General features: G+C 38.4%; 1 protein-coding gene across 3 annotated transcripts; it reads right to left on the reverse strand.

The window, feature by feature from the left end:
* Window positions 1-4,102: 4,102 nt before the first annotated feature.
* Window positions 4,103-26,430, reverse strand: prrx1b (paired related homeobox 1b). 3 transcript variants are annotated; one of them, XM_043699505.1, is made up of 6 exons: window positions 26,015-26,430; window positions 24,768-25,765; window positions 20,261-20,436; window positions 16,008-16,183; window positions 8,679-8,782; window positions 4,820-4,906 (listed from the first exon to the last, which is right to left on the reverse strand). In XM_043699505.1, exons 2-5 carry the CDS (start codon window positions 25,015-25,017, stop codon window positions 8,710-8,712), a joined length of 675 nt encoding a protein of 224 aa, XP_043555440.1. In that variant the 5' UTR covers window positions 25,018-25,765; window positions 26,015-26,430; the 3' UTR covers window positions 4,820-4,906; window positions 8,679-8,709. The 3 variants fall into 3 exon arrangements, with proteins under 3 accessions (XP_043555439.1, XP_043555441.1, XP_043555440.1); XM_043699504.1 differs by lacking the exon at window positions 8,679-8,782 and having other exon boundaries at window positions 4,103-4,906; window positions 26,015-26,418; XM_043699506.1 differs by lacking the exon at window positions 8,679-8,782 and having other exon boundaries at window positions 4,816-4,906; window positions 15,994-16,183; window positions 26,015-26,428.
* Between the last annotated feature and the right edge of the window lie 906 nt (window positions 26,431-27,336).

The following is a 27,336-nucleotide window of genomic DNA, read 5'->3' on the forward strand; positions in this document are numbered from 1 at the left end:
TCAGTTCCAACCTTCCAGCTCAGCACTGTCCTCGTGACCTGTCCTACCTGCCAATCTCCCTTCCCATCTATCCACTCCACCGTCCTCTCTGACCTATCACCTTCATCCCCACCCCCATCCACCCATTGTACTCTTTGCTGCCTTCTCCCCACTCCACCCTCTTCCCATTTATCTCTCCACCCTGGAGGCTCCCTGTCTTCATTCCTGTTGAAGGGCTTTTGCCCAAAACATCGATTTTCCTACTCCTCGGATGATGTCTGACCTGCTGTGCTTTTCCAGCACCACTCTAATCTAGACTCTGATTTCCAGCATCTGCAGTCCTCACTTTTGACTAGGAATAAATATTGGCCAGGAAACCATTAAGAACTCACAGTCTTCTTGGAATAGTGTTACAGGACCTTTTACATCCACCTGAAAGAGTATGCAGCCACAATTTATTTCCTTAATCAAAGAAACTGCACCTCCAATATACAAAACTCCCTCAGTATTGTGGTGAATGAGCAGCCTAATATAGTATTCAGATCTCTGGAGTGGAAGAAGAACTTACAGCCTTCTGACACAAAAGGTATCCACTGAGCTAAAGTGTAGATGAATGAAAACCAGGTAGAAGAACAGATGAGGTTATAAGTAGGAAGAGAGAGAATACTAGGATACAGAAAGAAAATGAAAGGATAGAAGGACAATGACGTGAGGCAAAGAGAAAGGGTTAAAAAGCAGAAAGAGACAATAGAACACATAAACATTCGAGAGGATCAATGAGTAAAGAGATATGCATTATCCCTTTAACAAATCCACAAGTTAAATTATTACACCTCCAATGATTCAGAACTTAAGTGTTTGTGGAAAGGGACAAATGTTGCTGAAGAGTTTCAGCTTGCAATCATCAGGCCAATTCACAAGATTTTCAATGCAAAGGAAAAACCCTTGAAATGAACCATCAAATGGATGTCACCTATTTTGCTGAAATGAAACAGGCACAATGCAGTGCCCAGAACAATCAGTCAAGTGCTTGGTTTAAAATGTAAGCAAAGTCTGATAGTCAACGGTCATTAAACATTATTTAGTGCATTCTCCATCACAATGCTGTACCAATCAGAGCCCATTTGCCAACCTGTTAACATTGTGCTTTTGTACAGTATAAATGTTGGTTTCCACTTTGAATTATATTCTTGTGATCCTGATGAATGCAAAATGAAAAGATTGAACAAATTTTTTTTAGCAGTATTCAAAAAATGAACAAAGTTAAGCAGCAGCCTTAGATTGAAATCTCAATCAAACAAGGACACTTCAGATAGTATTGCAGTACTTCAGTACTGCACTCGAGTGTCACCAAGACTTTTTGTCCTTAGGTCTCTGAAACTGAACTTGAATCCATATCCTGCTAGTTATACTCATTGAGCCACAGCTGACTCCTTGAAATAAACAACCAAGTGGACATACAACTAAGCAAATGCGTATATGGAAAGCTATACTTTGGTGCAAAAATGAACAGTTATATTTCACAGTGATCATTAGAATTGTTTATATTAAAATAATAGTTAGTAAGAAGGAGCAAAGCACTCTGGTGTAAATATACCCGAAACGTCGATTTTACTGCTCTTCGGACGCTGCCTGAACTGCTGAGCTCTTCCAGCACCACTAATCCAGAATGTAAATACACCCGATAACTCCTGCAAACAGAAAGTGCTGGAGAAACCCAGCAGGTCTGGCAGCATCTGTTGAGAGAAAGAGAGAAGCACCGTTAACATTTCCAGTCCAGTTTAGTTCTGATGCAAGATCACTGGACCGTCTCTCTCTCTCTCTCACAGATGCTGGATTTCTCCAACAATTTGTTTCCGTTTCAGATATCCAGAATCCGTTGTTATTTGTTGTTATATTACTCCTGTTGCTACCCACTTTGAATGTTCCTGACCTGCCCATTTTCCCTTCCCCGTCCCCGAAAAAGCTGCTGCTACAACTGCCCCGGACCCTGGCGGTTTATTTTGGTTCCACATCGCACACAGCAATCAAGAGCAGGCCCACGTATTCTGAGTGTCTGACAAACTCCTCCAAACCTTCAACATCAAATCTACAAGCAACTTCGATCATGATTATGTGCATTTAAAATAACCTAACTTAACACATTAAAGTTACAGTTTCAGCTTTTAACAAAGGTCACTGCGTAAAATCTACTTGTGCAATTTTGAAACGAGCCGCTTTGTAAAAACGAAATTCATGTGAAAACAAAGCGTCGTCGACACTGGTTAAATTCAAAGGGTCTGCCTCACGTTTCAACAATTTATAACTGTCATTGAGGAAAAGAACTTTAAACTAAACTCCCCTCTCTTTCCGCTGACTTTAACTTTGCAAAGTTTTTTTTTAGAAGACAGCCGCTTTAAAAATTGAATGAAAGAAACACTATAGCTAGCAGCCGTGTTTGAACTTAGGGAGGCAGGCAGATAGGCGTTGGGAAATATCTACCCAACTAAATCCGAAAGTCAATGCTTTTTCTCCTTTCGACATTCCAACACATTGTGAATGGTGGACTTGTGGAAGTAAACCCCTTGGGACATTTTATGGAAGACCGGAAAGGTCGAAGAACTGCATGGAACAACTTTACAGCGGGTTCCACTTCGTTGTTGAGGTGTCTGTTCTTAAAGTAACAACATTAAAGCAATGTCCTGTCAAACAATCCCTCCCAGGGTTGACTTCAGGCCTACGACCTTATTTTCAGTTCTCCTGGTAGCTTCTCTAGATCCTGTAAGAACACATATCCCGAGCACACAACCAGCTCTCATATGACACTGGCCTGCTTTACATTCCCAGTCTCCGAGCCTTATAATTGGCAATCTCTCAGCCACTGACTAGTATTTTGTACTTTAAGATGCTCCATACATTAGGTGCTTACACCTTGCATTCGCTTCATAACTATTCCAAATATTAATAACTAACATTAGATAGAAAATTCACTACTGCAAACGCATTGGCATAGATGCATTTAAAGAAAGGCCAGAGGGAAATGAAATTAAAGGATGCGATTATAGGTTTAGATTAAATATTTGACTGAGGTAAATAATGTAGAAAACACAAGCAGAAACTACTGGAGAAACTCAGCAGGTCTGGTAGTATTTGTGGGGAGAAAACAGGGTTAACGTTTCCAGTCAAGTGATCCTTCTTTAAAACAGGTCACTGAGCTGAAACGTTAACTCTGCCTCCTCTCCACAGATGCAGTCCGGTCTGCTAAGTTTCTCCAGCAATTCGTTTTTGTTTCAGATTTTCATCATCCGCAGTTCTTTTGTTTCAATATAGAATACAGGATAAGCTGTGCTGGATGACCTATTTCTGTTCAAAGGATTATGGGCATTTAAGCGGGCATTGGATAGGTATATGGAGGATAGTGGGTTAGTATAGGTTAGGTGGGCTTGGATCGGCGCAACATCGAGGGCCAAAGGGCCTGTACTGCGCTGTATTCTTCTATGTTCTATGTTCTATGATGAGCCTTCGGTTCAATTAAACCCACTTTCCCCACCTCCGATTCAAACCTTCTACAAACCACCTGAAAAAACTACATTGCCATCCAAATTCGTGTGGAGTGATGAGAGGCCATAAATTACTTAAGGGCATTGTTCTTATGGTTGGAGCATACCATAAGAACAATGGACCGTTTACACTTACTCCTAATTCCACTTTAATAACATCTCAATGTGCTGAAGTATAACTTCCCATTTCCTAGACTGCCAAGCTTCAGTTGAAATCACCCTGCAGTAAACCATGTGAGGAACGTTTGTAGAGCTAGTCTGGCTTTCTTTTAAATAGCCAAAGCGAAATTAGATTTGGGGTGCTTGCGCCCTGTGAGAGAGATGGGAAAGGATGCAGTATTGGAAAGTTGGCCCAGTTCATTTTGTATAATTGTCTTGATGACATACGCTGCAGAAATTTAGAAACTGGGCCATCAAAAAGCTAACAAGCAATTTCAGTCCAGCACATCAACTATACGTATAAAATCAAAACAGAAAGAAATGTCCCAGTGTACCTTGTCTGCTTGACTTGTGTATATAGCAATATTGTTTAAAAAAAACAAATAATCTTAAAAAAGACCCGTTTGGCACCAACAATACTTTAGTAATAATTTATTGATGCATTTCTAGTCAGATATAAACCCACGTCTTTTGAGTGCTTGTTCCTTTATTGTACACAACAGAATCATTTTTCCTTTAAGAATCGGTAAAGGCTGTTACAGACGTAGAAAGAATAGGAAATCAGATTTGCCTTATTTCAAAAATAGTTTGGTCAACAAAAAGATTGCCTTATCAAGCTTGCCTCTATAGAAAAAAATGCATTGCTAACAATAATCTTGTCATGGGATACAAAATGTAAAATCTGTATAGAAACAATACAATATAACTTTAATACAACACAGTTGGAAAACTAATAAAAGCCCCTTTAAAACATACACACAACAAAAAAAAGTCTTGTAATTGGTCTAGCCAAAGTTTGACAATTGTGTCCCAGTATCTTAAATCCAGGGTGGAAAAGATTTTGACAAAACTGGAATATATACTTACTCTTATCTTTTATTAAAAATCCACAGGGATGAAACGCGTCAGCAATTCTGGCTCTATACAGGTCAAGTATTTGTGCGTGTCCTTGTTTTTATTTGCCTGTTGTATTGGGATATTTGTTGCTGTTTATAGCTTGTGTCTTTGTCCTTCCATGAGATATTTTGCTGATGCTGTCTGGTTGCAGGGAATTGAAGGACCCCTGATTGCTTTAGTCCATGAAAGGCGCTCAGTTTACGGTGGGCACCTGATTTCTTTGTAAGCTGTACTCTTTGGCCTTGAGACGAAGGTTTGCAATACTGTTGGCCATGTTCATTCCTTGAGTAGGGTTAGTGGTAGCACAAGAGGAGGAGTACGTGGCCATAGCACTGCGGGACAAACACAGGGATGTGAATTAGTCATCATACAAATTTTCTTTGGTAAGATTTTATTTTAAATATTTTGTACCTGTAATAAAACTTAAGTTTTTTTTTACATTACTGGTGGTATTAGAAGCAAAATCAAGAGTCTGTCTTAAGAAAGTTTTCTATCAGGGTAAATAGAGAACATGTTAGGTTCAGGCAGGAAACAGTTACTCGTAAAACAAATACCACAGCTATTTTGTAAAATAGATCACCCATTCGCACTGGTTATTTTAATACTCTCCGCTCTCAGTAATGATTTGCTGGTCTAAAACATTTCACACGAGTAAACAAGCGTCTCAGTTTGCTGTGTAAAGCAATATGCCATTTGAACTGCAGTAACAATAAATCAACGATATGAAACAAACGATTCTTGGTGGGTGAATTATTTGGAATAGGCTCTACGGATATTCACACTGGCTTGAATCGCTTCTACTGCTGTTACATTGGGCTGGAGGGTGAAAAGAGTAGGCGGAAGCTAAGAATAAAACTGTAACAAGCGACCTATTAACAACTTCTTAGTTGGATCACGGTCTGATATGAAAAGAGCTCCAGAGAGTGAATTTTACAGTGCACCCTCAATATTTTGGGAGGGCTATGCAAGAGAAATCGTAGAACTCCTGGAGCAACAAAGGGATATAGGCCAAGGAGAAGCAAATATGATCCAGAAGTTTGCTCTGCATTTAACGGTTTCCTAATCTCAATGTAGAATCTGTGGTTGAGATAACTACCTATTGTTGTATCTAATTTTATAGGCTCCTAAATTTTTGAAATCTCATGCACACTCCCTCTAAGGCATTGTAGAACTAAATCACCAGGTACCACAACTTTTTGAACGTCGGGTGCTATCCGTTCAAAAGGGCAATTTCCGTTTGCTCTTCCTAATTGTTCTCCGTAACCTTTCACAGGTTGTCACCTACTAAGCCAGGAGCATGGCTTATTACTGAGGTTAGCATACGCCCGGTTCTTTGTCTCTCAAAGTTTGTATATGCAGAAGACCCCTGTTTGTAATTTTAAAATGTACCCCATTCCAGCTCAGAGTTTTATGACGAGGATAGGAGAAACTAGGAAAAATTTTGGAGTTCAGAGAAATACTATCCAACTGTGTGTGTTTTTATATAGATAGGCGATCTGTTCGTTTCAAGTTTTATTTTTGAAAATAAATTACAGCTGCTTTTTAGCATTTAACTTTTACTCCTAGGTAAATTCCACCGCAAACACCGACACTTGTTTATTGGCCACATAAGGTCATGTTGCATGCAGCGCTTTCAATAATTTAAAACACTAAGAAGGTCCCTGGAAGCCCATGCTCTCTCAGATCATATCCTGTGCTCTTACACAAGGATGGTTTTTGCACTTCAAAAAGGCTTCGCATGTTTATGACACTAACGACACGATACAAACGTTAAGGCTTACTGTTTGTCACACTCGGGTAAGGATGACGTTTTCTCTAACAAAACCCATTTGGAACAGTGAAATTATGCAGTTCACGGCATTAACTTTTACTTTAATTATTCGTTTTTTAATGCCAAGAACCCGCAGAAAATTTTACATTGTTACAGGCATTTTCTTTAGATTAATGTGAGCTTGCATTATTTAGTTATATTTTCGTCTCTTCGCTTCCGGCCTTAGACATATCTGCTCAAATTGCATTATAATATAGTTTAACGTTCACCATTCAGAGGCTACTAAAGAAATATTTAACTTAGTGAAGAGCTGACTGACCTGTCAGCATGTAAATAACATTAAAATTATAGTAGACTACATTCATATTTTAAATGTTATTGTTACTGTTTAAAATATAGCTTCCCATTGATTGCAGTTGAGCCTATATGAAGTACAAGTCATGCAAATTGAAGCCACTACCATATATAGATAGCTCTGCCTGAGTGAGACATAACCCAAGGCATAAACAATTGCTTGCATGAGGGGACATCTCTTTCTCATTACCAACTGTTTGTGCCTGTAGGGAGAGGCCACCTACAAACCAAAATTTAAATCATCAACAAATGACTAGTCAATGATATTACAGTTTGTATTGAAGAAATGGGGAAGAACTGATGTATCAATGTTGAAACTGTCATATTTTTAACATTGAAGAGGGCATATTTCAACACAACCAACCAATACAAATTAGAGACCTGATATATCAATTGACATGCATAGCTCCTACCTCACAGCCCAGTTCAATATTTACATTATTTATGAATTACACAAGATGCTAGTAATTTACTACTTTCCCAGAAATAGCATTCATATTTTTGTCCTTATTCTTTCCCCTTTTCTTACTTAAAACTTTACCTTAAATTTGAATCAATATGCATCTATGATCCTTAACACAATTCATAAGCTACACAAATAAAATATTCATGGACAGGTCATTAGGTTGACTAACACTGTTCTGAATGACTCTCAGACATTTGAATGTTCAGAGGATCTTAAAATGTTTCATATGATATTTGACCCCACAGTGAGTTCCTGACCACAAATTCACTCCATTACTAGGACAGGCTATTTCACCATCACAACATCACCAGCTTCATCTCTGTCTCAGCGCATTTGGGGTTCAAGCCCCCATTCATCCCTCCATTACATCTAGACTTGATTATTGCAATGGGCTTCTGACCAGTCTTCCATATTCTGGTCTCCATAAACTTGAGGTCATCCAAAATTCTGTTAACTATTTTTTAGTCTGCATCCAGCCTTGTTCATCAAGTGTGTTCACTTAGTACCAGTCAAACAATACTCTGATTTTAAAATTGATTTCTCACCCCTCCCAATCTCTGTAGTCTTGTACTGTCCAATAAGATATCTCTCTTCTGCTGAGCGCCCCAAAATTTAACCACAAAAATTAATTCAATTCAATTTAACCAGCAACTGCCCTCTTTGGGTAGATTCTAAGCTCTAGAATTCCTTCTGTTCATGTATCTGCCCTCTAGCTCACTTTTTTCCTTTAAGATATACCTTAAAACCTATCTATTTGACTGAGCAACACAATTTTCAGCTCTGATCTCCAGCATCTGCAATCCTCACTTTCTCCTGAACTTTTGGTCATCTGACCTTAAATCCACTTATGTGGTTTGATATCATATTTTGTTCTTTAAAGTACCTGCTGAGCAACTTGGGACATTTTATTACATTAAAGGTGCTGTAAATTGTACGCTGATGATGGCGATCAGATAGTAAAAATATCATGAATAAATTTCAGTTGAATGTCATGAAGGAAAACAGACCTTACAAAACATTTTAAATTCAAAAATTCAATTTTTTTCCAGTTAAGAGCCTACTTTAGCTGTTACAATTAAAATATCCTGTCGTCAACAATGGAGTATGATATATATCACCCATCTGGCAATGATATTCCTTATGCCTTTTCTTGTAGTACCATATTTTTGTTCTCAATAGTTACGTCCCTTAAAGTTGAGTAAATACTTTTGTTTTATTTTCTTAGAGATAGCTGTGAGAAGCAAAAACAAAAATCCACATACGAGAAAAATAAAGATTCATTTTGTGTATAATTAAACATATGTGTATGAGTGGGAAAGAGAGAGAAAAAAGCAAACTCAAGGGCAAACAGAATTGTAGCATATGTTTTAGTCCCTGCTAACAAATGCTCCATGACAAATCTGAGCTACAGCTCTTATATAATAAGTGATGTACATTGCTTGAGTGTTACTGATCAGTGCTATTTATATCTAGGCATATGGGTACATTGTATATTAATGTGATTGATACATACCCATTGTGTACAGAGGAATTGTGGATGGGACTTATGGAGTCCAATAGGATGTACGGCCAAAGAGACTAGCAGTAGGGTAAGGTTGATCCTCAAGTGTATAGAGTCTGTTTAGAAAGGTTGTGCACAGAAAATGTGGAAATTACCCTTGATGTATTGATTATTGATAAGGTTCTATTGACATCAGATTATTGACATAGCAATCATTCCAAATGAATAAAGTAAATTTCAAGTGAATAAATACATTTCAGATTGTGTTGCATAAAGTCAACATTAAAACAAAGTGCTTGTGTATGCATGCATGTTGTATGTGTTGTGTGCATGTGTTTTAATTATCAACATAAATCATTAGCCCACACGTTATGTAGCTTAATTAAATTTGTAAAGATTTAAAATCTATAAAGTCTGCAGTTTTACTAGATAACTTGCACTATGCCACGGATGCTGGGATAACCCTGCCACCAATGCATTTAAGAAACACTCTGACTAGAAACAGAAGAAATATAAAACCTGCATGTGAGAATTACTGATAAGCATGCAGGCAGGACAAAGCTTATTGACATTGAATTGCCTGAGAACAAATCAATGTTCCCAATGGCGATGACAATGGAAGTGAAAATAATAGTGAGCAATAGTAATAGATTATTACTTTGCATGCTATTTCATATATCACACAGTCCTTATAAAAAAATTATATATATATATTAATAAGTGTACTGAAATCAAGTTGTATATCGAGTGTTGTGCATGAATAAAATGCATCCTGCACTAAGAGATCATTTATACAGGAACATTTCCATTTTTAGGACTGTGCTAATGAACTGGTGGGTAAAAACAAATTCTGTTTTGTAACACCAAGCAATAAAAATGAGAAAGTCACAATCCATCCCTGGACTGTGCTCATACAATTAACAGTGAGACATCAGTGGCAATGAAACCTGTGGCCTCAGCATCTCCAGGCTTCTGAGGGAGAAATTTGCGAATGTTCCACACACTAATCACTATCACTACCTAAATGTCAGTTGCTGTTGTTGTGGTAGGTATTTACTAATTATTGCTGCAAATTATGTATGTTTGAGAATCAAACAAAGACAAAATCGAACTTGGCTGTGATGATTTTTACAATTAGATTTTATGCCCAACATTAACTATGTTGGTTCACCTATGATTAACAATTATTTGGGTGAAATATTGGAGGTAGCACAAGTTGATGGAAGTGTTTAAGGAAAGTATAATGTAATAATTAGAAAAGAAAAGGAAAACAAACAAGGATAACATAAAATATATCAATTCAGACATGATGTTTTCTCAGAACTTTGGCATAAAAATTTGAGTTTACAATTTTTCTCATGGTAGCTATATATTCACACCATATGGATAGGGGTTAGATTGGGGGACAGTGTTTTGTTCAAAAGGAGAGAAACTGTAATCTACTGTTTCATTCATTCAGCAGCTGACTGGTGAAACATGGTGTGGAAGTAGTTCTCCAGTGTTCTTGTTTGTCAGGGATCATGGTTCATAGGGCCCATGTGAGAAAAGAAATCATAAAACAAAGTACAGAAAAAAATGGAGAAAGTTAGCTGCAGAGTAGATGGAGTGGAATGAATAAATAAAAATACAAACCCATTCGCTTTTATGGTACACTTAGTGGAATAGAATGACTACTATCTACTGTCGAGGAGTAAGTGAGGACTGCAGATGCTGGAGATCAGAGCTGAAAATGTGTTGCTGGAAAAGTGCAGCAGGTCAGGCAGCATCCAAGGAGCAGGAGAATCGACGTTTCGGGCATAAGCCCTTCTTCAGGAATGAGGAAAGTGTGCCCAGCAGGCTAAGATAAAAGGTAGGGAAGAGGGACTTGGGGGAGGGGCGTTGGAAATGCAATAGGTACTATCTACTGTCACCTATGTCTCACATAGGGAACAACAATGGATTAGCTAAGGTGAACCATGAAAAATATCCATTTTATTGAGTCTAACCTTAGGAAAGCAAACAGATTTACTCTGGCATTACAGCAGAGTCAGGAAACTTCACAATTCACTGAAGCCAAAATAAAAGAAAATCCTTGATTTTCTCACTATGGACACAAAATTTATTCTCTCTCTCCCAGTTCATACTCATGACACTAATGGCAAAATTATCATTGGTAGAAATTGTTGACAGAAATGTGAACTGTAAAATAAGTCTCACTAGTAGAGGTGGTGGTCAGGCTGATTAGTGAATAATACTAATGTGGAAAATAGCCATGGATAGGCTGGGCATATAAATAATCTCTTGCAGACAAATTGTTAGATAATATTTGAAATTGGATCTGAAACAATGATTGCTTCCCATTGATTGGGAGATGGGTTATTAGAAAGTTGCATTAATTAGGTTAAATCACCAAAAAGCTCATATTCCAAAACACCACCAAATTTGAAATGAACAGAAGAGAAAACAGAATAAATCTAGAAGTACAGGTTAGAAAATGCTGAACTTTGAAGCATATTGATTGTAAGAAAAGAAAACTGAAGGAGGCAAGCATTTTCACAAGTCAATTTCTAGGTGTTTGTAAATTAGATGAAAACTGAGAACAAACAAGATATATATACAAGGATTGTATGAATTGCATAAGTCTATATAAAAAGATCAGTAATGACATATGAACAATGATTATACACAATGAAATCCCATTCCCAGGTCAGATAGCATATGTTCAGGATTAGGGATGTGGGGCTTTGGTCTGGTCTGGAAGTTTATATATTAAGTATTAATGGACTGGAATGTAAACTGTTTACATATAAATGACTGATGAATAATTATTTAAAATTAATTTTGTCAGATTAATTATCATTGTGATTTTACCCACAAAGCATGTTTTTCCATCACTCGGTTACTATGTAGTTTCAAAGCTATAGTATCAGAGGTGTAGAAGATGTTGACTGCCTTGACTCACACAGATATGACACATCACTGAAAAATTCAAGTAGAGAAAGGGAAAAAATAAAAAGACACTTTATATCTCAATCAAAGAAAATTAATTAATTAACCATTAAGTAGGAATGTTTCTTTGGCAATGCTGTTCACAGCAATGACCTCCCAATTCATAAAAATATTTCTGACTGAGTTTGGTAATTAGAATCATTGGTTTTCACAAAATGTGACAGATATTAGAACCAAACAATTTTGAGAATGCTTAATCATACTAAGCAAATTGTATTCGTAGATGCATGATTAATGTAGTACACTTAAAAAGGACACTTTTCTGCTTTATAGCTTGGCTAGACAAATTGGTAGTGATCTATGTAATATCTATCCACAATGGATCATCATTTACTGAAGTACTGTCTGGGATATGAAGAGAAATATGGCTTTCAGTCAGGGATGATTTCTGTTCTAATTCACATGTAAAGTGGGAGAAAATATTTAATGTGTGTATTGCAAGATTCTGTTTTTTAAGTGTACTAAATATTATATAATGGTCAGCAGCTTTGCTAATTAAATTTTGAAGATAGTACATTATTTTGTTTGCTTTGATAAATTTCATAACCTATATATTCGATCACAAAAATATCACTTTTCAACCTGGGTTAAACTACCTTTCTCTTGCACATTTCAACTCCGTTGCTTGTTCAGTAGACTTTCTTATTCTGTGTAAAATATTCAAATTTAGTAAAATATTGAAATAAAGCTTGCTCTACTGTATTTCACATTATACCATAGCCTAGAAATAATACATATTTAATAGTGAATGTCCCTATCAAACTGCAGCTCTAAATTATCATAGATAGAAATACTATAAGGAAGATCTGGCAATTTGACCCTTGAGCTTCCTAATGGCTGTCAGATGCAAAATGTTTTGCATAGAGCTCTTCTCGTGATATCTTGGTATCTCAATTCAGGAAAATAAGTGTAAGAAGTATTGTGACTGTATCAAGGCCTCTGAAATGATGTGGTCACTTTCTTGTAGTTTCATGATGTTGTATTCGATATCTCTAAACAAAATGTCTGTCTCCTTGCTGTCCTTTACTGATTACTTTAAAGCATAAACCATAGCAAAGAACAGGAGAGTGAGACATTTTATTTAAATATGGAAATTTTTAGAATTAAGTGACAATCCCCTTTGAAAAACAATATTTATTCTAAATCTTCATTAACTTTAAATTATGAATACTGACAAAAGGGTAAAGGACATGAAGTTTAAATAAAATTGAAATATATTTACTATAACTAAAGCAAGATATTAAAAAGATTAGATATAATTTAAACAATGAATCTGATCCAGTTCTAAATTGCAATATTCCATAACAATACTTCTATTGCCTTCTATTTATATGGAACTATGACTGCTATGAGGAACACGGTTGGGAAGGATCTCTTTACTGAATCCACTAATTAGCAAAGGGCAAACTATTTTAACAAGTAGCAGCTGGTCCTTGGCCAACATGAGATGAACCATCAAAAAGTTAACCACCTAATTACAGAATCTAATTACAACTGAAAAGACCTCTAGGAATTGGGATGTGTAATTAATAGCCAGTAATGATTGTTTTAAATGCAGTCTCTTGGATGTTTTAAATAATAAAAGTAGAAAAGTAATGCATCCACAAACTGTCCCAGTTTATTTACACTAATTTAACATAGTATGAGGGCTATAGTAATAAGCTGGAACTATGGAAAAGCAAGGGAAACTGTTCTGAGATTTGGAATGCTATTCAATTTTTACCTCAGAAAGTGTTGCAAAAGCTCAGATAACATGGTTTAACATAAAATAAAATGTACAACTTGTATTTAAATGGTACTTTTCACAAGTCCCAGACATTTCAAATCTTTGTGCAGCCAGTGTTGGTAGAAACACAATAGCCAATTTGCGCACAGCAAACTCCCATAAACAGCTATAAGATAATGATCAGAGGTGTTGATCGAGGGATAAATATTGGCCAGGGCACCTGGGATGATTCCCTGCTCTTCTCTGAAATAGTGCCTTTGGATCTTTTATGTCTACTTGAGTAGACTCTTATCCAAAAGATGATGCCTCCCACAATACCACACCAGAGTATCAGCCTTAATTTTGTCTGAAGTCAGTATTAAATTCAGAATCTTGTAACTCAAAGACAAATCTACCAACTAAGGCACAGCTGATACACAAAAAATTTAAGGGTGATTTGTTTTTGATTTAAGTATAACTTTGGGTGAACATTTATGGTATCCTAAACATTTATTCTTAAATAAAGTTGTTTTTAGGATCAACTGAATTTCACGAAAGCCAAATCCTCATATTGGAACTAACCATGAGTGTGAATTCAAAATACATTTGCCTTATAAATAGTCAGTGTCCCCTACAGAATATTTCAGTGCTCCACTTATCTTCAGCTATACAGATGGTGCATTATAAAAGCAGAAAACACAGTGGAAATAATTTATTAAATTGTCAATATTGGAGATGAGTTAATGGCTGTAATTTGAAAGTAATATTCCAGTAAATTCTATAATTTTATACGGTAAAGGTAGAGTCACCGTAGAGCTGCTCTCCCATTCGATAGAGACGCCTGGGTGTCAATTTAATGCCTCAGGCATGGGGAGACGTTGAGAAGGGGAGTGCTTCATGGTAATTTCAGCCTATGTAGGAATTGAATCTCTGCTGTTGGTATCACTTTCATCACAATCCAAACATCCAGCCAAGTGAGCCAAGAGTGGGTGGTGATATAGTGGTCATGTTACTGGACTAATAATCCAGAGATCCAGGCGAATGTTCTGGGGACATGGCTTTGCATCCCATTAGGGCAGAAAGGGTAATGTAAATTCAATAAAAAATAAAGAATTAAAAGTCTGATGGGGACCATGTAACAATTGTCACAAAAAATCATCTGTTTCATAAATGTCCTTTAGTGAAGGATATCTGCCATCCTTCCCTGGTCTGGCCCACATGTAACTCCAGACAATAGCAATGTAGTTGGCTGTTAACTGACCTTTGAAATGGCCTAGCAAGCCACTCAGTTCAAGGCTAGTTAGGGATAGGCAATAAATGTTGGCTTGGCTATCGATACCCACATCCCATGCATAAATTTAAAAAAAGGTTTTATATGGCCCTTTCAATCTGTTGACTAATGATTTAGCGTCTGGATATCGCCTGTGGGTGCTCACTAGTGCCATGCCCATGTGGAAACTCAACCCATGCCGATTTCATCTTCTGGTTACTACAAAGAGCCCACTTTCTTTTCTCTTTTTCAAAACTCTAAAGCTATGATTGTGCTTTATTATCCTACCATTATAGATTGTCATTTTTCATTGATGTTTTGCTGCCAATAGGTATAGCTACTGACACTCCAACTGTCCACTGCAAATACTATCCATCTGAAATGAATAAATTACTTTAACTATCTGGTTGCCTACGGACAAGTCCAGCTAGATAAAAAGAAAATGACACAGGTACAGTTCTTTGTTATTTTAGATTTGTTCAAACACTCCAGTATTGAGGCCTCAATACTTGCACATGGCAATAGGACTTCATGTTCTTGGGGAAGTAGTTGTATTGGGTTTGAACCTATTTGGGGATGCTGTGGATTTCACATGCTGGAGTTTCTTGCTAAATCTTCTCAATAGTGTGAACAGGTGAAAACCTAAATGCGCAGGATTGCTTCTCAACCTGTATTTAGATGACACTGCCAAATCACACCAAAGTCATCGAAATCACTGCAATTGTTCTAAGAACCCGTACAATTTATTAGGTAACCATCACCAGGCAGGAGGTCAAGGTTATTATCTTACTTTGGAATTCTAATTATGCTAATTAAACCAATAATATTTTGCTCAACTTGTATCAGCCAGATCTCAATTACATTTTGTCCAATTATTCATGCCCCTGTTTTTCCACTGTAACAAGACAATTTGCATTTATACAACACCTCTCAGATTTACTGATGTACCAAAAAGGCTCACTACCACTGTGCTATTGGAACACCGTCACTGTTATAATGTCGGTAAATGTGAAATTTAATGATACTTCTCTCACATATCCATTATTCTGCATCTATCACTATTTTAAAGATTACATTTGTATCAAGGATTAACCAAAGGGATAGGTCAGGACAAGTAGAGGTGAATTTATTGTCATTATGGCTTTTGTACTTCCCTCCGAGCCAGTTAATTTGGGCTTCTTGAGTTTAAATCCAGATTTGCACAGTCCCCTGTAGCATTGTATGAGATTGTAGATAACATTATCTATGAAATTATGTTAGAATAGTTAACTTTGCGCCTTGGAGAATACAATGAGGAGGAAATTGTTGTATCTATGTTGTGGCAAATTTGCCTTCACTGCAGTTAAAGATGACATTTGTATTACCAATAAGAGATTACCCATATGGAGATGTCGTTCCCCAGGACAGGTAATCCTGGGCTCTGGGTGCTGGGCGCGGAGCCATGGGCTGCTCCACCGCCTCCCCGCTGTATGATTTGAGGATAGAGGCATTTTTACTGGCCAACAGGGCTCTTTCATTCCGTCGGAATTTTGCTCTTCTGTTCTGAAACCAAACCTGAGAGAGAAGTGAGAATGAATAATAAATACAGAACATTTAATCTTCCCTCTAAACTTATTAGCTTCTTCCTAATATAATTAGGATGCTATGTAGCAACATCCAAAGCACAAGACTCATTTGGTTATAATTATTTTTAATCAAGTTTTTCAACATGTTATGATTACCTCCAAAGTAGGAGGTGGAGTTTGAACAAAGTCCTTATTTTGCCACTGCACTCTATATTGTTGAAATATTGTGTTAAATACCAAGTTAAAACAAAATATTTGTAGTGGACTAATGTTCAAATTAGGACTGTCATCAGGAGAAATTATACCACTGACAGAATCTCCAAAGAAGTCCCATTATGTGACATGAAATTTCCACTTATTAACAACTTCAAAACTGATCCTTTTGGATTAGATTTTGATTTGTAGTGGTGGATTCAATGTTAAAGTGAACGTCCAAGTTGAAATACAGAAGTATTGCAATATGACCAACCACAACTTCTATCAATGTTGTCATGATCCCACCAAAATAGCAAGAACCTACACTTTGAATTCTTAGATTTAATAGAAATGAAAATAATCTGGACTTTTATTGATTAAGCTGTAAAATTATGGACAGTCTTCCTTCCTTGGTTTAGTAATTTACACATGTGTAGATTCGACTGAATTAGGTTCCACAAATAAACAGATTCAAAGTTAATCACAGATGTTAAACTGAGGTTCAACATCTACTAAAGTTCATTTGGAAGAAAATGTTCATTTGGAAGACATACAATCTACAAGACTTTCTCGGAAGTGCACGGTTAAACCAGTTCCTTTATTGATCACTTTCACTAATGATTTGTTACATGGTAGTAATGTATTACCCACTCAGAAAAGGAACTTTATAAGCATTCCTTTCACAACTAGGGAGAGAGTCATGTGGCAAGATGGATGTCATGTCTGTGGTAAGACTGAAAGGCCACTGTATTAATACTTGAACAATGATATTCTTGGACTTTAAAATAATAAATTTTGTGGCATTTTTTGTACAAATTGTGATTCTAATCATGGGCCCTCCTGGATCTGTGCGACATATTTGATTGGATAACTGAGTGAAAAGTTGTCACCTAATAACTTGTATTTTGTGGTAGTGTAATATACAGTAATCTCTATGTTCTTCTGTGAACCACCTGATAACAAAGCTCAATAAATAAACTGATATAATCCAATTTCTTCAATATGCAAAGCCATTTTGACACATTCTGGGCTTGATGAGTAGTTTTCTTTCCAATTTTAAAAAAAATAAACTGCAGGTTCATAGCTCCTTCAACGTGGAATCGCAGGTAGATAGGATAGTGAAGATGGCGTTTGGTATGCTTTCTTTTATTGGTCAGAGTATTGAGTACAGGAGTTGGGAGGTCATGGACCTAAGGGACAACTTTTTCACGCAGAGGGGGTACGTGTATGGAATGAGCTGCCAGAGGATGTGGTGGAGGCTGGTACAATTGCAACATTTAAATGGCATTTGGATGGGTATATGAATAGGAAGAGTTTGGAAGAATATGGGCCGGGTGCTGGCAGGTGGGACTAAATTGGGTTGGGATATCTGGTCGGCATGGACGGGTTGGACTGAAGGGTCTGTTTCCATGCTGTACATCTCTATGACTTTATGTGGAGAGTTAACTGTGCATATAAATGATAGTTTATTTTCAATTTTTCATAATTTTCTGATTCCTGTCAATATACAATAAGTCAAATCAGTACATTGTCAACTGCAATGGGGCACAGAATTGGAAGGTTCTGGCATTTTGAAATTACAATATAAAGTTTAGTCCCCATTAAGGTCTTAATGGCTTTGCCAGACTAAACTCAATATCATGAACAAATAATGTCATGTGTCACAAAATTTTCTGGTGCCATGGAAATGTGTTGAAGTGCTTCCTGTACAATGGAAATGATAGTGTACAGTACAAGTAGATGAAACGGTATTTATTATAGTTTTCCAGTTTGTCTGAAGATACAGAGATAGCCTGGGGTCAGATAGCATTCTACTAAAGATTCTGATGAAAGGTCACAGACCTGAAATGCCAATTTTTCGTATTCTTCAGATGTTGGTTGATCTGCTAAGCACATCCAAAGTTTTCTGCTTCTCTTTCAAATTCCCAGTATCCCTAGTGTTTTGTTACTGTTTTCTACCAAAAGATGTTCTTTGGATTCCTCCCACCTATTTGATATGGCAACAATCACTTGTGCCAAAAACCTGCTGATTGCCTTTTTGCAAAATAAATTCTGTCTAAATACTTGTCAGTCATACTGTGGAACTTGGTGTGGCCTTCCAAAGAACATAATATAGTTAACTATAGCGGTGGAATTGGACCATAGGCAATGGGTAGAGTGTTTCTTGCTTTGTTGTTTTGATTCACGTAGAATCTTTTCCCATGTGGCTTGGAGGCTAGCTCTCAATTTGAAGGTTCCCATTGTTCCAGGGATGACTCTCCCCTCATAGTTTTCTTACATCTACACAATTAATTAGTGGAGAAGCACCTCCAGTGCAGCTAGAAACTTTCATATTTAATTGTCTTCTCGCTGACCCTCAACAAATAGTTACTCGCTCCTACTTACTTTGCATTTTCCTATGTGATGTGCTTGTGTTACATGTACTGTCTGTGTACTGCATACATTCGACTCTAGTATGTTGCATTTTCTGTTCATACGCCATACATATTCCATATATGGGTAGTATATTTTGGTCAAATGTAAGGAAAATTGGTGAAAATGTTTCAAGTTTCAATGATATCCGCATAGCTCGATATTTAACAGTTTGGAGTTCACTTTCTGCTGCTCACGTGTATAATAAATTGCGATGTGGCGTAAAGTTGGCGACTTCTGTTTCATGAGGATTCGGGGTGACTGAGTAGCTTCTCCACCCACCCTGGGCTACAGCTTTTGGGAAACTGTCACAGCGTTATTGCGTGACACCATGGTGTGCTACTTCGACTACACTAAGGGAAACATGAAGTAAATAAAAAAGGTTCGCATTAATAATCCTGTGAAAAAGTAAATTGGCCAATCGATGGAAAAAAGCACATGAATCGGACATTTGCAGTGTCCGATTTAATGGGTCTGAAACGTGGCCTTTATGATGAAGTCGCCACAACTTTTACAATTTATATTTGAGTTGGCCGGCACTTTTCTTTGGTCTTGGGTTCCGCTTGAAGCCATCACGGTTTTAAATCGAACACTAAAGCAGAAAATATGCGTCAATTACCAGGTTTAATGAACTCGTACCCACAGGCACAATTATCTCAGTCGGAAAAATGCTGGTCAACATTGTGCAACCAGGTTCAGACAGCAGGGGGTGATCTGTCCTGAAATAAGATAACGCAGTATATAGGCGAAAGGAAGCATACATAACTTTTATTCCTACAATTAAGACTTTTTGCTTTTTTCATGTTTCCTCGAAACATTTCTGTCATCTTTCGGGCTCCAGTCAATACCCGAACAATTGAGATAACTGGATATCTAGTTCCAATCACTCTGATGCTGAACCCACTCTCCAGAAGATAATATTTTTCAATTAACAGCTCGACCGAGATCTACCACTACTTATTAGTAACATACGATTTCAAAAAGCGGCAATAGCATGTAACATTGGAATTGTTCTCATTATGAGTAGAGAATGCGAGATTAACTTTGTCAAGGAAATTATGAATACCAATCTTTATTGGTCCTTGTAGGCTTTAAATTAAAATTATAAACAAATTATGTGTAGAGGGGTTTGCAAAGATATTTGTGTTCAGAGAAATGAATTACAAATTTCTATAATATTGAAGGTAAATAATAAAGCAGCGAGTACCTGAGTTAGGTCTTAAAATAACATTTCGAGTTTCTTGATTTATTTGACTGAAAGCCGAGAGTTGGACAAAGTTGCTTGGCGCTTAGCTACAAGCGCAAAACACTTGGAGCAATAGGCGCTACAACGACGCAATATTTTTGAATGGTTTGTTAGCAGTGAAAGACTGTGAAAACAACTCTTTACCCCATTACCCATGTTCCAATGAATTATATCAAATGGCGAGAGCCATTATTCGGAATAAAATAAAACTACCTGGACCCTAGCCTCGGTGAGATTGACCCTTCTGGCCAGATCTTCGCGAACGAAAGCATCCGGATAGTGCGTCCTCTCGAAGACTCTCTCCAGAGCCTGCAGTTGGCTGCTGTTGAAGGTGGTCCTGTTCCTCCTCTGCTTCCGTTTCTTCTTCTGCTCTGTGTTTATTTTATCACCTACACTCCATAAAAACAATTACATGCACCGTTTAATCAGTTAGCACATGGAAAATTAAAAGAGACAAAAGTTTTACTCGAAGTACAGGGGACCTTAAAAAACTTTCCATTTGTGTACCACCGCAACTGGATTTTCGAGACTCAGTTTCGCAGTTGATAAGCACACGGATGATTTTGGGATAGTGTAGGGGGACGAGATGAGAATAGTACACAGGTCGACGCAACATCGAGGGCCGAAGGGCCTGTTCTGTGCTGTATTGTTCTATGTTATCCGGGCAACCGTGCCCCAGTTGAAGTCAATCGCCACCACTGCGCTAATCAAAGATTAGAGACTGTCCTTCATTCTAACTTTTAAAACAGATTGGAGAGAGGGCTGTGGAGATAACAATTCAGGTTCCCTTGTCCCACAGAAAAATATAATTTCGATTTGCGTACTTAAGAGTTGAGATATGACTTGTCTGAAAAGCTGCTCACTTTCAATGAAGGACAAATGCCGAGATAAAACAAACTGGCACTGCTCTCCTAGCATTTATTTATGAAACGAAGCACACTTGTTTAGGTATCCTATGAGTTTTTAGCATTCTTGAGATATGAGAGGGAATCATTATCAGATGACTCTTTCCTGTTACTTACTGAGCCCTTTTGGAACAGCATTCGTTTATAAATCACAACTGGGTCATAAAATAGAGCCTCCATTCTCTTATGTTTTCCCAACCTTATTACTTTCCTGAATGCCTGGGGCTACATCATTTCATTAAGAGAATACTCCATTTGTTTTATCTGTAATTCCCAATTCCAAAGCAGTGCCTTAGCTTTGATTGATGCGAAGATTAAACCGTACTGAGCATCAATATTGTCCGAAGTTTTACCGGTTCCCTGAGCTATAACTGGAACTGAAGCCACGACAGGGAACTTCCTAGCACAGGAAACTTGCATGGGGATTAGAGAAATATTTGGCTAATTTTTTTTTGCCCATTAAATGGTTTCTTGCTCGACCACTAAGCTGAAATGAAATGGCTACCCCTCACTGGAAATTACGGTTCGCCACAAATTCGCCAAGCGATTCCAGAATAGGGATGATTTGCCAATGGCCTGCCAACATAAGGAATACGCAGTGTCGTTTAACGATGGATGCAAGTTCCATAATGCATGGATCAACGAGATGTCATAACAGATCTGTGTTCCAACTGCCACCCATACATGGTGAATGTTTGACATGGTAACCCTTTAAGGGTAACCCCTTATTCTAACAGTCAATGTGGTGAGTGTTGTTTAAGAGTTTAGTTAGCTTGCACGATGGGCGTATACTAGATATTATTTGAAGAAATTGACTATTGGGTAACATTGTCTGAAGACCTGTCGGGTTGGGTGCGCGGTGTATTTAGGCCGTGTAAATCTGCGATGGACAGTGTGTTATCCGCCTCCTCCCAGCTTAGAATCTGTTTTACAATGTTGTTACATTATGTTGAACTTTTTTTAAATCTTGTGCACAAAACCTCCTCGTTTTCTTCATGCTAATGTGTAAGTTGTGATCTCCTTGGCGGCTACATTGCAGCAGTCCAGTGTCGGGAGTGATTCAGCACGAACGTGGTTCAGACCAGCCTCCAGCCATTCACAATCTCGGTATAAATCCACTGGAGACCTACCAACCTATACCAAAATGATCCTTTTTGTCTAACATATGAAATAATTATTTACAGCTGGAACTGATAATTAAGGTTGTAAGTCAGGTTAATAAATAACATATTTTCTTGATATAAACAAATTACAAACGCTCTGCCTCTTACAGACACAAATCGGAATGTTTGCTTCCTCGCAGAGGAAGCAAAATCAGCCCAGGAGAAAGGTTTTGGAAAAGTGCTGCTGCTGGTCGGAATGTCACTCAAACATGTCTGCGCCTTCTGCATCATTTATGTACTGTCAGTTCTCCTCAACAAAGATCAACTTTGAGCAACTTACACGCTAGGATTGTTCACTACATATTGTACAAATAAAAGGCCATCCCTCTTCGCCAATAGAAGAATGCAAAGCAATCGATGATTCTGATGGTCTTGAGACTGATGTCACGTCGTTTCGATTCTATTCAGATTTCATTCTGCATTTGCGGACGAATCAATCTCCCACTATCGGCCTTTGATGCCGTAAGTGATCAAATATGTGAAAGTGTAAATTGAATCATTAGGTATATGAGAAAAAGAACGAAAAACTCCCTGGCTTGTGTTCTCTCGGGAGTGACATCGGCTAGTGGGACAAAGTGAGGTTAAATCGAAGATCAACTATCCTGCATCATTTCCTCAAATTGCCTTCTGAGGGGTTGGTTTAAAGTTGGTGGTTAATTGTGTGAAATCCGTTGTTTTAAATTGCTGGACAGTGGATGATTCTAGGCCTCTAACCTAGAAATTCTTATTGGGAACATCGGGCCTTCAGCTGAAAACAGATTTTAACTTGGTAGTCCAGACTGCCTTCCTCTCATGCAATAACCTCCTAGGTTAATAACCGGTCCTATGAAACTTATTACTGATACAAAATGCCCTTAACCATCAAAATGTTTCATAATTAGGTAGTTAAAATGTAGTGGAGAACTATAAACTATAAACTGTTTGTAGACATTTCCCGGGGCCTTCTCCAGAACGCTAAGCTAGTTCTGTTGCTCGGGGCAGATTCTCAGACCAGAGGATCAAGGCAGATCTCCGGTCAGGGGCACATTGCCGGCGCCGATCCACATCTGCTGTGCTGTCAGAGAGATGTAAAGGGGGTGGGGGCCAATGAATTTAGGCTGAACTGGCTCCTTAAGCCGTATCTAATGGTCAGTAGAGGTCTCTGGAGGAAAAGAAAGAGAGCAAGGCACGCTCTGAACACCTCACATCAATCAGGCATAGCATCAAACTCACTCTGATGCATGGACAGTCGGAAAACTTCTAACAATCTTTATCTTAACAGCATCGGGATGAAAGGAACTGAGAAATTTACACGCTTGCCCTTATCTTTTATTAGCAAACTGGTGCCAGCACTAAAATAAGGCCTAATTGAAATGTTTCTTCTAAAGAAAGACATTGAAAATCAACACGTTGAAATAAAATTCTGTTCAAGGTTAAATTTTGTATCAACTGACATGGTTTTCCCAAGCGTATACCAAAGCCTGCGTGTATATGTTATGGAAGATGCAGATTTCAAATAATTTCTTGTATCCATGCACACAATCTTAGACTCATCATTCAGGTTAAATGGACTAACCTTAAAGAAAAGGCTAGAAATTCAAGTTAAACTACAGTTAATAATTGTTCTACTTCCAAAATTGATAAAAATCAGACGTTTGGTGCAAGGGAAACGGTTGGGTTTTGGCCGGCGTGTTGCCGTGGATAATTAGAAGTAAATGTTTCCTTAGCGTTACATGCTAGGCATGATTCATTGAAAACAAAGATGTCGTCTTTTATCGCTGGTGCATGACAAATCAATTTATCAAACTAATCAGATTAGCTGTCATTACCAGTGTGTTGTCTGTGGGGACACTTAAAGCAGTTTTGTCAAATTCAATCGTCCACTTATAATCCCTACACATGTTCTGAGAGAATGAACTATCAAGTGCAATGTGTTCCTGCTAATGGAAGGCGATACAGCACATTGCTGAATAATGCACTCCTACACTCGCTCAATTAGCCGTGAATTAGCTCCCTGATTTTTTCAAAGCAATGCGTTTAACGTTACTATCCATACGTACATGTCCTTGAAAAGGTTTCCATTGAAGTGATGGTCTAGCTCTGTAGCCTCTCCAGTATTCACATTGTGCTGTAACATTATTGTCTGAAAATACTTGACTTCCCGACCCTGGCGACTGTATGTGTCTTGTATGTCTCCTTCACATTTTTCAACATATCGGCACTTGTTGATTTCCTTATGAAATACTATTTATTAGACCTCACCATACATTAGGCGAACAGTACTCGATCTTGGTGCGAGTGAACATTCTCCACCACATCTCTCAGATGTGAACTTTGCGTGAAGCTATGTTACATTGGGGAAGTTTTTTTAATTTCAAAAATATACTTAAAGGGAAGCGAAATGTGGGCTCTCTTGCTAATAAAGGTGAGATTCTGTATCGCCAACTTTTAAATTGTTCTACACGTCTTCCCCCCAAACTCTTAGCTCCAGCTGCCTCCCAACAGTCGCTTCGGGACTCTGCCAAGCGGTATCTCCACGTTCGGTAATATCAAACGGTTCCATGACATTTACACGCACGTGTTAATGCGATGATCCCTCTTTGCGCTACAGTGATAATCCCGTTAATTACCCCTTGTCCCCTACTGTATTTCTTTCTTTTTGTTCACACTTACTTTCTTGTTGTGGAGTGTCACTGCCGCTGGTCACCGCCGGGGACTCGACCAGTTTCCTTCCCGCCTCACTCACACTCTCGTCGGCTTGCTGGAGGTTCATCTCCCCCACTTCTTCCAGATCCAGCAGGTGACTCACCGTGAAATTCTTTTTAGACTGTAAATTGTCCATGTTGGCAGTGATAGTGTTCTCCAAGCGACTGGGTACAGAGGACGTTTGCCTGTCCATTACATGAGGATAACTGGAGGTCATGGCTTAGATGTTAAAAAAAAATCTTTTATTTTAAAACAAAAAATGTAGGTGCAAATTCTCACAACCTTCCGAGACTCGACGCCCTTCGTCTCCAGTTTAGGCCAATGTTGTCAGAAAAGAGAACTCCACGCACTTGAACCGGACGCCGGGAAACTCAAAACGTATTTTTTTAAGTTAGAAAATGAGCAAACTTCCCTTATAGAGAGCTGTTCCGACGCCCATGTAACAGCAGCACATAGCCAACTTCAGAGGAACTTGAAGAAAAGTTGTCCTTCCTTCTCCTTGACTCACATAGGTGACATCAGTTTAGAAAGAATGATGTTTTGCAGATGTACATGCAGCTTTCTCAACTTACTCTGTTTTCAAAAGGAGACACACATACAGGAGGGGGAAAAGTTTTTTTGCTGGAAGACTCGAGGCGGGAGGAACTCTGAAGTGAGCTGTACTTCTCCTCCTTGCTGAGTAAAAAAAAGGCCTTTCTGGCACTTCAAAAGCCAGCAGAGTGCCGTCCAGGGATTGTTTTGCGCCGAATAAATTAAAATTGGCGACCCCAGGGAGACGAGATTCTGCTCATACGCGCCTGTAATTACGTGGCAAAGCCCCTGTGTTCTGTGCCTCTGACGTTCTACAGACCCCTCTCCATCACAGCACTCCCACCACTTTGATTAGAGCGGGCAAATGAAACCTTTGCTCTCTTGTAATCTGCCCTGGGATCCCTTTGTATTTCGTAATAAGACGTAATTATCATCTGAAAAATATATAAAAAAGAAACTGACAGCCAGAAAAATACATCAAAGAGCGAGCTTGTTTATCCCGTCAAGTCAGACAGACTTGCTTTGCATTGCGGTTAAATAACTAATTTGCATGTTTTATACCAATCGCTGTGCACTTCTCCCCTCCCCCCCCACAAAAAAAAATCCGCTTTCCCGGTCGCTTACTGCTATAAGTAGTTCCTTGCTTCAGGCAAAATAAAATATTACAAGGGCCGTGTACTCACCTACACGAGCAGCGCCAAATCAACGTGAAGTGGCGAGTAAAAGGCTAATCCGATGACCCTAACTTTCATTTCGGAACTGTTTGAAGATCTAAAAACCGAGCCCGTTATGTTGGCCGTGTGCGAACCGCCGGCGTCTCTAGGTATTCGCAGCGCGCTGTGGGTTCAGGCGATACACTGCCATTACTGGAGCCTGTCTGTGTGGAAGCAGCCCGGCGAGTTTTTTTTTCTCTCTGCTTTTGTTTCACTTTTATAACTGGACGTACAGAACGCAACAGCGACCAGAGAGACACGGATAAGAAGGGGGAGGGGAGAACGCCGAAGCTTTCAGGGAAAGGCAGTTTTATTTTTAGGTTGACCACTTTCTCTGTGCTTTTAAAAAGCATTGCAAAGCAATGTATGAATTTAAAGATTCAGTTGGAATTCATCTCTTTTGTCATTTTTATTAAAACTTGAGTTAAATATCTGAGAGAATCGGGATGAAGTCATTTTTTTCAATGGTCTGCACTCATTACAAAGATTGCGTGAGGCTTCTGAAACAGGGCTCAACGGGAGTGGAGGGGAGCCCATGTGTGGAAATGGCAGGAGTCTGGACTCCACGCTGCAATAGACATCCCATTACTTTGCAGCGGCCTGATATGGGAAAAGAACACTTGATGCCATCAAAGAGATCCATATTGAAACCAGATGTGAGCCTCTCGGTTCTTTCCATGCATTTAATTAAGGCAACTGAGACGGAGTAGACTTTTTTTTTCATCATTAGTTTCCCTCCAGACCCTTTCCTCAGATTTGGGCGGCCGGTACGGTGCCAGTGCAACATGTCTGTCTTTTTCATCTACAAATATCATTGAGTTGAGACTTCTATCAACATCTGTTTGGAGAAAGCTTTTCAACCCCCTCCCTCCTCTCCCCATTATTTGCTATAGTCGAACTCATAGACGCGGAAGGAAACGTCAAATGAACTCGCCAGGAAGTTTATTAACCTGATATTGTACGCTTTCTAATTGCTCTTCCAACGGGCGTGCGTGTTTATTTTTCAAATCGCGTTAAAACCTTTATTTTGAAGAAACTTGCCAGATGTCATAAAGCCCTGTTCCTAGTTCGGCTGGCGTCGGAGGCTTCATAGAACCGGTTAAAGCACCACAGTCCAAAGATTTGTCGACACCCACCACCCGTCTTCCCGCTCCTTGTTCTCCACACCCCCCACCCCTCAAAAAATCACATCTGGTCCACCAAGCTCGATACATTTCGAATAGTCATACTGATTTTATTTTTGAATTAATGTATAATCAATGCAGAGTCCCATTTAATAAAGATGCTCCAAG

This window comes from Chiloscyllium plagiosum, chromosome 11 (genome assembly GCF_004010195.1).
Source record: "Chiloscyllium plagiosum isolate BGI_BamShark_2017 chromosome 11, ASM401019v2, whole genome shotgun sequence".
Taxonomy (NCBI): Eukaryota; Metazoa; Chordata; class Chondrichthyes; order Orectolobiformes; family Hemiscylliidae; genus Chiloscyllium; species Chiloscyllium plagiosum.

What these genes read in the sequence shown, in the direction of transcription:
- prrx1b (XM_043699504.1), bottom strand. Translation starts at nt 25,017, where the DNA reads ATGACCTCCAGTTATCCTCATGTAATGGACAGGCAAACGTCCTCTGTA. An exon ending in TGACACTCCACAACAAGAAA is followed by an intron (nt 20,437 to 24,767) that starts GTAAGTGTGAAC and finishes TATGGAGTGTAG; the next exon opens with GTGATAAAATAAACACAGAG. An exon ending in GGAACGACATCTCCATATGG is followed by an intron (nt 4,907 to 16,007) that starts GTAATCTCTTAT and finishes TTTGTCCCGCAG; the next exon opens with TGCTATGGCCACGTACTCCT.